Here is an 11,515-nt window from a genome sequence, read left to right as displayed (position 1 = left end):
TTTTTTTTTTTTTTTTTTTTTTTTTTTTTTTTTTTTTTTTTTTTTTTTTTTTTTTTTTTTTTTTTTTTTTTTTTTTTTTTTTTTTTTTTTTTTTTTTTTTTTTTTTTTTTTTTTTTTTTTTTTTTTTTTATAATTTTCCCCTTTGTTTTGGTGGTGTCTGCATGCAAGAACCCTTTTTTAAATCTCTCATTTCACCTCACCTCAGTTTTTTTGCATCTACTGATTTGGGATGAGATGCATTTTCTTACAAGAAATAAGATAATATTTCCTAAAGGATTAAGTGGTTCTTATTTGCCTGTGTTGTTCTTCACAAATTATTTTGGAATTCCATCTGAATAAAGACACTTCCCTTTTCAGTTCTCTTCCTATTTCACTCACAGAAAGAAAGGGATTCAGCATAGCCTAGGCTTTTTGTTGTGCTTATGATGAATTTTTTTTCTCTTCTGTAGACAACTTTATTCTTTTTTGTCCAAGTGAGCTTCCTTTTTCATCTGGAAATTAGCCTGTAGTGAAAATATCATGCCTTGTAAGGAACAAAGCTTGTTCCATTACAGTAATTGCTCTCCTTTTGGTCAAAAAGAAACCTGAGCTGGCAGATACCATCAGAGTAGGCGAAAAACCTGCCAGTTTGCAGGCAGTCCTTCACAGAAAAGATAATTCCCTCCAATCTGGTCCTGGACGGTGTTATTTTTGTGTTGGTTCTCCATGGATGAGACAGAGTCTAAGTGGCCACTTACAAGCTGCTCATTTATTCACTGGTTTTTGTGCATACACATTGTACATTTTCAACATGTGTATTAGCCCTAAAGTAACAAAAAAGTCTTAGACAACAGAACAGCATGATCAAAAAGATTTTTCAGTAAAAGTGTGTAAATGAAGACATTTTTAAAGTAAAAATGCAAGCTTGAGTAACTTCATAGGGTTACATTTGCATTTCTGTTACAAAAACTTCAGTTATTTTTAGACCTAATTTTGAAGTTTTGATGCATGTCATGCTTGAGACAGAAGGTACTATTTACACCCTCACAGTTTTTGAAAACTGCCAGGAGTTTGTCAGGTTTTCTTTTGAGATCATTAAAGAGGGAATAACATTTTTTTACTGAATTTTGTTTCCTATGGCAAGGAATTGCCTTTTGGTGAATTCTCTCTAGTGAAGTGTGTGTTGGTCTCTTCTCCCAAGTAACAAGTGATAGGACAAGAGGAAACGGCCTCAAGTCACACCATAGGAGGTTTAGATTTAATATTAGAAAAAAATTGTTCACAGAAAGGCTTGTCAGGCATTGGAACAGGCTGCCTGGAGAAGAGGAGGCGACACCATCCTGGAGGTATTTAAAGGACATTTAGATGTGGCACTTAGGGACATGGTTTAGTAGTGAACTTGACAGTGCTGTTAGTTGGCTCACTGGTTTAAACCTAAGCAAACCTAAGCAATTCTTTGATTCCATGATCTCTGAGAGGTCGCTAGGGCTTCAGGAGTGATGAAAACAGGAGTCATTCATAATCCTTTTGACTGCTGCAGTGCTTACTGTACAACTTAATTTTTTCGTTGGAGAGAGCACCAATTTCTCTCTGACAGCAGTTTCATAGGTGATGTCCAGTTTTTACTGCACTACTGAAAACTGATGTTTCCATTGCTTGGTAACGTTGGACCAAGTTATTATTCCTAGGAGCCTTGAACTTCATGTGTGTGCGAGGTGATCAGTTTATTAGTTTTCTCCTCTAAGTTAGAATTGTAGAATCATTTTGCTTGGAAGAAACCTGTAAGACCGAGTCCAGCCATTAAGCTAACACTGCAAAGATCACCACTAAACCATGTCCCTCAGTACAACATATACACATCTTCTGAATAGGAGGAGAAGTAAACAGTAGGAATCCATGTTATATTGTTGGAACCAGGGGAAGGAAGGGTGTTTTCAACCAGCCTTGTGCCCAGCTGATGATGCTGGTTCTTCTACTGTTATGCCTTCGGGTCATTTCCATGACAGATGCCTAGGAAAACTCCCAAACAGAGCTGCTGGCGGTATTGGGACTGCAGGTGTCACCCTTGGTTTGTGACCTATGGATGAGTGTGTCTCAGAGACCTGCTCTTAAGCTGTTCGGAGCTTCAGAGAAGGTTGTGAAGGATGAAGGAAGACAGTTTCTTAGCTGTTTCCATCTCCAAGTTGCTTCTTCTTGGTTCAGCAGCCCTGGAGGTGATGGTAAAAGCTGAGAGCAGTTTGAACATGATTTAAACTGTGGACACGGGATTCTTAAAAGCTGCTGCTGAGCCCTTCCGTGGACACTGGCATAGATCTTGCAGCAGTACATTGTGTTTACTAACGTGCCCAGGTCATCACAAGTCTTCCAAGGTGTGAGATATGTTATGGGACATGACACAAAGTGAGTGCAAAGTGACTGCACCAGTGTCTAGGGGGATAGCAGAGGGATTACCAGAGCTCGTGACACTAAAAGAACTTGAAAATATGTATCAAAGGCCTGAATGCAGCAAAAGTATCCAAAATAAACATCAGAGGTCTAAAGGGTCCAATTCCCTGTGCTTTTGAATGCCTACTGTTTTGACCTTGGTTATTGATGTCACAGAGAAATACAAGGTACGTGTTCTTGTGGCCTCAAATTAAATAGAAGCAGCAGATATTGAGCACCTGTGAGACTGGCCAAAAATGAATGCTGACTTCTAAGTGTATCCTCTGAGCTGATGCCTAGGTATCACTGTGTCTAGCAGGAAAATAGCAACTATTCGTATGGCAAAAAGTGATGGATGTGAACACTGGGTAGTTGCTGCACACTAAAAAAGCCACAACAGCAATTACATCTTTTAATGCAGTTTTAAAGCACATGTTTGCAAAGTACTGTGCATGCTTGATTTGCCTTTTAGTGGAACTGTAGAGTTGTGAATAAATAGCTGTAATTGAAAACTTGGCTCAAACATTTTCTTGCATAATTGTCACCTTTCAAAAATAACTGACTCATGAGGCAATTTTCCTAAGGTTTTTTGCATGTACTTGATGACTGAATGGTGTCCCTTGAATTAGTCAAGGAAAAAACCCTCTTCAGCTTCCCTGCTTCTCCGAGGCAGAGGGCTCTGCTTGGCTCAGACCATTTAATTAAAGGGGGGAAAAAAGCTTCTTTCCATCCCTTAAAAGCCACCTCCAATCTGTTCCACTGCTGCTTCTCTTCTTACAGGAGGTGGTTTGCCCATGCAAAGCTCTTGGCTTAACTACCCTTCCCCTTTGCCCTGTACCTGATCCTGCAGCAAAGCCAGAGGTTCTGCTTGTTCTTGGTGGTGGTTGTTTAAGGGCAAGTGCACCTTTAAAAGCTGGGGGTGTATGTTTTCTGTGGTTTGCATGAGTGTTTAAGTAGTTACTCTTGACAAAGAGCATATCATGTCAAATCAGTGATCCAGGGCACTTGTTCATGCTGTTTTAAAATAGCAAAAATAAATAATAATAAGCATACTAATAAAAAATAGAAGGAAGTTTTAAAAAGCTAGTAATTGTAAATTATAAAGAGTTAGAAATTCTTAACACTAAATATCAGACTTCCTGTTCTTATGGTGATTCAGAAGAGGTATTTATGCAACTCTAAAGCATATTTGCATATTTAGTATGGGATGGAAGAGATCCATACATTAATTTTTGAGTTTCATTTCTTCTTTCTAGATGTTGAGTATTGGTCTTTCGACATACGTTGTGAGCAGTACCCATGACAGTCTTAAGAACAAACTGGGATTGCCTGTATTGAATCAAATTGTTAGCTGGATGACTCTAGGTAAGAAAATCTTCCCTCTCAAACTTCTGACAGTTTGCAGAGCGTGGGGTTGGATGGGGGATAATGTCACTTTTTTTTTTACCATCTTACTTTCCTTTATTTGACTCCTGATAGTTCCTCTATGTGTTTGCTTTCCTAAGTGAGGTTTTTTTGAGGAATGTGTTAGTCTTCTAAAATATTATTCCTTTGTAGGTTTGTGATAAAATGCAAATACCTTTGATTTACAAGTAGCCTTATCTTTTGAGTAGTCAGAATATCTTGAAAACCCCTTTTAGGGATGCAGTGGTATAAATTCCCTTCTTGTTTCACTTGAAACCAGATAAGGGTGATCTGAGATGTTCTGCAAGCAATCCAATTAAGCATAAGGAAATAAGGAAAGATTGTTGTTGTATTTCAAGGCAAACTTGAAGTTGCAGCTGATGGCGGAGACCCTTGGGGTGTCGAAGTGGTTTTGAGAGCTGCCTTGAAAACTACTGGTGAAATAATGATGCTAGTGTATGACTGATATCTGTTAGAGCCTAGTTATTAAAGAAAAAAGCAACTTAAAAGTCCATGGAATTTTCACCAGTGGAAATCTTCACCAATGAAAATCTTACAATGATTAAACAGAGCAAATGTAATTGTCACTGGGTTTATGGAATACAGTAAAGCAATACCTTTCATATTTCAGCTATAAAATAATTTCTGTAGGGCTCCAGTAGAAAATGCTAAGCGTAGTTTATTCCTGAGCGATCTGAAATGTGGGATTTGTTTTAGAGCTAAACATATCCCATGCAAAGGTTGATAGCAGCTCTTTGCTAGAAGTCAAGCTCAGGAATTTAAACATAACTTAATTAAAGAATTATGACCCATGTTATCTAGTTGCTGGATGTCTTGTATGTTCCTGTACTGGTGGCATTGTTTTAACTTAAACAGATCTTGTCAATTTTAGCAGTCCTGCTTCTGTTTGAGGAAATGGATTCAAGATTAATTCCAGTGATTGTGATCAGAGTGTGTATAGACAATGCTTCCTTAGTAGAGTAGTTTTCTTTGGAGCATTTTCTTTCCATCATGCTTTCCTAACCCTTTGTAGCCTGCTAAGCTAAATGGGCATCTCTGTGTGGATGAATTTCTTGCAGTTGTAAAGTCAATGAAATCAATGAAGTCCTGCTTGGCTTACTGGAGCAGGAATTGAGCATAAAGGTTATATTTCTCTCCTGTGTAAGGATGAAAGAAAAACATTTTTCATCTAAGAGATGATTCAGTCAGTCAGAGAGGTTTGGAGTTATGAGAAAAAAGTATATTAGAAATTCTCTTTGCTATGGGTGATGATAAAAATAAAGCTTAACAGTGAAGTAAACTGTAGGTACCAAAAAGTCTACTTGCTGCCCCAGTAGTATTGAATATTTTAGCAAAGTCTTTCAGGCTGGAAGTAATCTTTCTAAGTGAATATGATATTACATTGTCTGGGTAATTACAGCACCTCTCTAGGTGCAGTTAATGGAAGTATTGAAGCCTTGTGTACTTGCTGAAATTGCTTTCCATAATTAAACATGGAAATAAGCAGGTAAAACACTAAGGCATCCAACATGTCCTCAATACTCTTCTTGGAGAGAAGTGCTTTGACATTACCATAACCACAACTAGCACCTGCCTTGTTCCTAATGGGTACCACAAATTAAGGTACCAAGAATTAAGGTACCAAAGGCAACTGTAGCTTTTCCAAGGTTGGTGATATTACAGGTGGTCAAACTCCTCTTCATCTTTTTACTTACTTGTGGAAGAATAGCACTGTTACTTACTGAACTCTCATTTTGCATCTCTCTGTGTATTTATAGAACCAGAAACATAGTTATCAGTATTTATTCATAATAATACTGATATTATTATCACATCAGTATGATAAGACTCTTTGCCCCCTTCCCAGCTATTTGTTCTGTTTAATATGAAGCCTATTTTGTTTAAATTTTAACTTAGATCTAAATTCTATTTCTTTTTAAGAAAGACAGGTATTTGGAGAATCAGGCAAATGAATTCATGATGAGTGGATTCCTGCAGACTCGTGTCCAATTGGCTTTAGCTGTTACACCTTATGATTCATATAGTATGTGTTAACCACTAGCACAGAGGTAAAACCATAAGGTATAAAGTTATCCAGCTGCTACCCATGTTCTTCAGAACCGTCTTTATATTGGCAGGTATTTCTAAAGTTGTATTATGTCTTAAAATGTTCATCAGTGGAGAAGCTGGAGGTCTTTTTCTGATTAATATCTGATGTGTCATATCAGAAATGGAAGGGAAAGGCTAATTATCACCTACCAGCCACTCATCTCTTCTCATCTATGATTGTAGTCAGAGAGTGTTGCACATCTGATATGTTGAGTGTCAATCACAGAGGCCATTTGCCATGCTGAATTGACTTCCAGCTGTTCTGACTTGCAGTGAGGAACCTGGAGTTCCTCCTTCAGTCATGCCTTCTGGAGCATCCTTGAAGTCACTTATTCCATAATTGTAGCAGTGGCCAAGGCTGAAAACCAGGAAATAAAACATGCTGACCCACAGGGTTTAGAAACCGCCTCATCTCTCTTTCATTGATATGTTTACTGTAACTACTAATGTATACTATGATTATAATAGCAAGGGAGCACTTTTCATATATTACAGTTTTATTTCTGTTCCTTAGAGTGATTATTAATTATGACTTACTGTTGACGCAGTCTTTGAATGATTCACTAATGTGAGAGTACTGTACTGCAGTGAAGAATCCCATGAATGTTATTTGTCAGCATACTTCTTTATAAACATACCATTTTCATATAAAAAAAGATCATGTTTAAAGATTAAATCACAGCAATGCTTTTCCTTCTCCCTTTCCTTAAAGCACTGGCTGCTTTTCTCCTATTTTAATTCCTCTTTACTTGGAATTGCAGTATTCCATATCCTCTCTTCCCAGTTATCCTCATCTCCTGCAAACTGTTGGTCCCTGTCCTGACCAGCAGAGGTTTCCCAGCTAGAGGAGTCTCTTTAGGAGCAGCATGGACTCTGCTAACAAGGGTCGACTGGGCAGTTGAGCCATGGGCTGCACTAAGGAGTGACGTGCAACTCCTAAGACCTCACATCTGCATTAGAGAAATGCATTAAGAATTGAAGGCAAGATGTTTGAGTCATGACAGATAGGTCCTTTGTAGGTCTTTAAATGCTCCTGTTTTCAAACTTTCAAGTAGAGAACCTAATAAGTTGATGGTTTCTGTATTTTTATTACCAGTATTTTCAGTTGCATCTCAGAATGTGTCAGGTTTCCTAACCTAATTACAAAGAATTGAAGGCCAGATTGGATGGGGCTCTGAGCAGCCTGGTCTAGTGGAAGGTGTCCCTGCCTATGGAGGGTTGGAACTACATTATTTTTAAAGTCCCTTCCAATCCAAGCCGTTCTATGACTCTAATCCAATGGAGCAGTGGCTCTGTCACGTCAGTCTTCGAGCTGCTAGAAGTCCTCAGAGCCATGGTAAGGGGCTCTCAGAGGAGCATTAAACAGTCAAGTTTCACTGGTTTTTAGAGGAGCACTTCTGCATCTTCCTAAGGACCTATTAGTATCAGTTCATGAGAAATTATAAAAGCTGTGAGGTAGAAAGACAGGGAACTAAAATTATAAAGAACTAAAATTACTTTTGATAAATGTGAAGCATTCAAAACATTGGTTTTTCTTCGGCTAAAGTAACTTCTGAAAATAGAGGATCATATATGACCTGGATTGAATTTCTGTACATGAAATGTCAAGATTTGAAGAATATTACCTTGCTACCAAGGATGAAATGTTTTGCATGTTGTGACTGACAGACCTTTTCTTATTGTTGCAGTTTCTTCCCCAGTGCTGCTGTTACTGAGCCCCACGTTTCTCTTTCAGCGACTGTTCAGCATATTACTCTCTCTGATGTCCACTTACCTGCTCCTCAGCACAGGGTATTTCATTCTTACTCTATTTGGATTGCTTTTACTTATGAAAATCCAGGGCTGTATGTGAAGCTGCTTCATCTCATGCGCAGTTCTGTTGGAGGTGTAACATTTGCTTCCAACTGTAGTATCACTATTTATCTCCTTGTTTAGTTTACTAAATAAAATTTCAGAGGAACTTCCATATTCCTGCTTGTATTATAAACGCTAGTTTGTTGACATTCCTTTCAACTAGATGAAGCAGTGCCTGGAAGGGTGTGTATTCAAACAGTCTTGCAGTAAAATAAGAACGTCTGGTTTAGTTTATGTCCTTTGTTGTTATGACATGTGCTTTTCTGCTCACAAACAAAAGGAAATGGTTCTTCTCCCGGCTGCTCAACATTGGTGTCTAGTTATGGCTTAAATCATGTGGGACAAGAAACAAGTAGTCCAAAAATGAGGGAAAATTTTATTCTGAGAGATTTTTGTGGAAGTAATTTTTTTCCCAAAGGGCTGCTTGTTCCCATAAAGACTAGATCTTGCTTCTTTTTGGATAAAAGTCAACTCCTCTGGTGTTTTAAATGAAGAAAACACTATGTCAGCCCACCCTTTCTTTTCTTTCAGACTTGGTAGCTCTTAAGAGCATAATTAATGGGGAGTATAGGAACCATTCTTTCCACTTCTCCTCCCACTTATCCTCCAGATTTAATTACACTGGAAAATTAAGTGGAATTAAATATCTTGCAGCAGACATTTTGCAATAGCTGCCTCCTGTGGATACTCTCATTTTGGTTGAAGCATCTCTTTTTTTCTTTTATCTTTTGCCTCCCCTTCCTCCCACTTCCCTATTAAGATTTTGATCCTAATGTTACTCCTGACTGCACACACATTCTTACACTCAACCTTCTTAGCCTGTGCTGCTACTGGATAAAGCATGAATGTTGTTCTCTCTGAAGCTGGCAATCACCCTCTTTGTATTTTAGCCCTGCGCCAGACCATATAAACACTGACAGTTCTGACAGTTCTCTGCTGTCTTCCTAAAATGTCCAAATAGAAAAAAAATATTCTGGAATAAGTCTTAAAAAGGAAAAGAAAAGCCAAAGCACTTGATGCCAAAAGTATCCAGTATTTCTCTCCTCAGGGTGCTCTTATACCTTTTACTCGTAACCCAGAACTTTGTCTGGGTAATTACAGCACCTCTCTAGGTGCAGTTAATGGGAGTATTGAAGCCAGCTGAAGAGCATGGTTACATACAGCCAGTTGTCATTGACTCAGTTGAAGGCATTTAATTTGTAGGCAAGTGTAGGCCATTATGAGGATTGTAGGTACTTCTGTTTACTGACAACCCAGCTGTTGTTGTCTTCATGTTTAACATCTTGTCATTCTGGTAGTTAAACAGAAATGTCTATTCAAAATTTTTTGTTCCAGCTTGAAACTGCTTTGTTACTGTGCTAGTGGGGAGCCCAAGAGGAACAATACTAAGATTAACTGCAATGATTTTCTTATTTTCAGACAAACAAGTGTGTGTCTAAGGAGGAAAAAAATAAAAAGGAAAACATTTACAATCTTGTCAGTATTAGTATCGCAGTCAGTGAATTTTATCCTGAAAAAAAAAAAATAGAGATGTACCATGAAGTTCAACAGAGATGTAGAGGGCAAGGAGAAACTAAATATTATCCCATTACAATCTACACCACTATGTTATCTGTGGGTCTTAATCTCTCATGTAAGTGCCCTCATGCTTTGCTGTTTGAGTGCTGTAGGAAACAGAAGTACTCCTCTGAGACTGAGGGCGTAGCTAGAACAGCTGACTGGCCATGGTTAGACTGTGACTTGGGGCTGCTGTATGAAGGATTGGTATATAGTGCTATATTGGTGTACTTGACTTCAGTGAAATGTGATGCTCTTTTTAGTATACAGATGCCTCTCTCCTCTCTCAGAACTAAACTGAGATCACCAGAATGAGTTTGTGTGATTAGGTCCTAAGGAGACACAATCTCTAGTTGCTGTCGAAGTTGGACTGTAACTCCTCAGTTCCAAGTAGCTCTCATAATAAAATTTTCCATTTTGCAGAAAATGAATGTCAAATGTGATTCTTTTTCTCCTGCTTCTTTTTAACTTTATTCCAGTTTTGTTAGAATTAAAAAAGATGCTCATACAATGTTGTGGCAGCCATCAAACAAGAAAGTGGGTGCAAAACATGGCAAAGCTGAAGCAACTTCTGTTTCTCATACTTTTACTCTTTAATTACTGTATGGCCTTAAAAGTCAACCAACCAACTTTGGGTACTCAGAAATGGGGAGAGAAGGGAGAGAGTACCTCTAGGTCTTGGTATATTCTTTGTGTGAAGAAAAAAGAAAAAAAAACATGTCAGCATTTGATGTTTAGTTGTTAGTGGCTACATTTACTATGATCGTTATGTTACTCTTCAGATACGAAGCTCTCTTTCCACTGGTGCTATTTGGTTTGATGTTTGTGTGGATAAATATGGAGCAAGAAGCACTGCAACACTATGGTCTTTCACTCAAACCAAAGGTAAGAGCTCTTGACAGATATATCTGGTTAAGTAACAGCTTTTTTTTTTTTTCTTTCTGTTGAGAATGAAATAAATATTCTGAGTGGTTTTCAGACGACAACACTTTGCATTTCTTCAAGTTTGGGAAGCCCTCATCAGCTGTTTCATGGACTAGGAATGTGACCTTGTTAGAAAGATTTGTAATTTATGTTATTGAAAATATTGCACATCAGAGCCATTTCTAGGAGTACAGGAAGACAGTTTGACTTAGTAAGATACAGTGGTATGTTTTGTAGGCTTCAAAGCTCTGTTCATTAAATATAGTGCTAATTCAGCATAAGGTACAGTAACTCTTTTAGAGTAAGTACAATGTGACTACTTTTTTTATTCTGATCTCAGAGTCACGAGTGAGAAGCTGAAAAGAAATAATTTGATTTCTGAAAAGACACATAAGAAATATTAGAAATCATCATTTGACTTTGTCCTATTCTTTGTTCAGGGGCGGAGATTTTTCTCTGTTTAGACAGGCATGGAGCTGGAGACTAGCCTGGAACTAGCACCTTCTCAGATTTGCTTGAAGAGGGAGTTTTGTAATCAATGCAGCTTCTTTCACCTTAAATCATAGTATGTTGTCAACAATTCGCAAAGCCCATACTGCTCACGATGCAACTTATGTTACGTTTAGTTAGGATGATGTGTGAGCATGTTTTGTGGCATCTTAAGTGATAGAGTTGGAATCTGAATGCAAAAATGTACATTTAGTGTGATGCCTTGATTGCAACTAAGGGTGTCTGGCATCTGTGGGATGTACTTTCTCCTCCACTCTAGAACCCACTCTTTCTTTTGCATCTTGTTACGAGGCATCTGTGTGGTTGGTCTGGTGTTCTCTTTGTTGTAAAATAAAATTCTATTAAAACAATATTAAACAGTGATAAACACTTTATTAATCAAATGCAAATGAAAAGAACATAGGTATGCTGTAATTTTTTATGTTGTCACTTCCTGTACGTCAATATTCACTTAAAACTTTTGGTTTCAAGTGAAAGGAACAAAAACATTTACCTGTGCTTTATGTTTTAGGTTAGAAAAAATCATCCCTAGAATGCCTGTTAATATATGCTGCAAAGTAAATCTCGTATTAGAGAATCCGGCTCGGTTCTCTGATGATGTGAGATTATTTTTAATTAAAACCTTGTCAGTGTTGAATGCCTATTACTTGATTTTTTTTCTTTTCCCTATTGAAAAGCAGTTCACTGACCTCTTAAATTCCATAAAGATAACTTCTCTTCAGGTCAAGTGATATTGTGCTGAGACCTGAGTAAA

The 11,515-nt window shown here is 37.8% G+C and overlaps 1 protein-coding gene across 1 annotated transcript in view; it reads left to right on the top strand.

Moving 5' to 3' along the window:
* LOC114062300 (GPI ethanolamine phosphate transferase 1-like) overlaps window positions 1-11,515 on the top strand; it is a gene marked incomplete at its 5' end in the record, with an annotated part of 73,114 nt that overhangs the window by 45,457 nt on the left and 16,142 nt on the right. Inside the window, 3 exons of the mRNA XM_027893579.1 lie at window positions 3,660-3,768; window positions 7,605-7,707; window positions 10,110-10,212. Coding sequence (XP_027749380.1) covers window positions 3,660-3,768; window positions 7,605-7,707; window positions 10,110-10,212 — 315 coding nt within the window. The remainder of the gene's footprint in view (window positions 1-3,659; window positions 3,769-7,604; window positions 7,708-10,109; window positions 10,213-11,515) is intronic.

Source organism: Empidonax traillii, unplaced genomic scaffold (assembly GCF_003031625.1).
Source record: "Empidonax traillii isolate 1590-97213 ecotype Southwest subspecies unplaced genomic scaffold, ASM303162v1 scaffold396:size1303734, whole genome shotgun sequence".
NCBI lineage: Eukaryota > Metazoa > Chordata > Aves > Passeriformes > Tyrannidae > Empidonax > Empidonax traillii.
The sequence above is the reverse complement of the archived record's forward strand: the minus strand, read 5'-3'. Positions and strand labels throughout refer to the sequence as shown.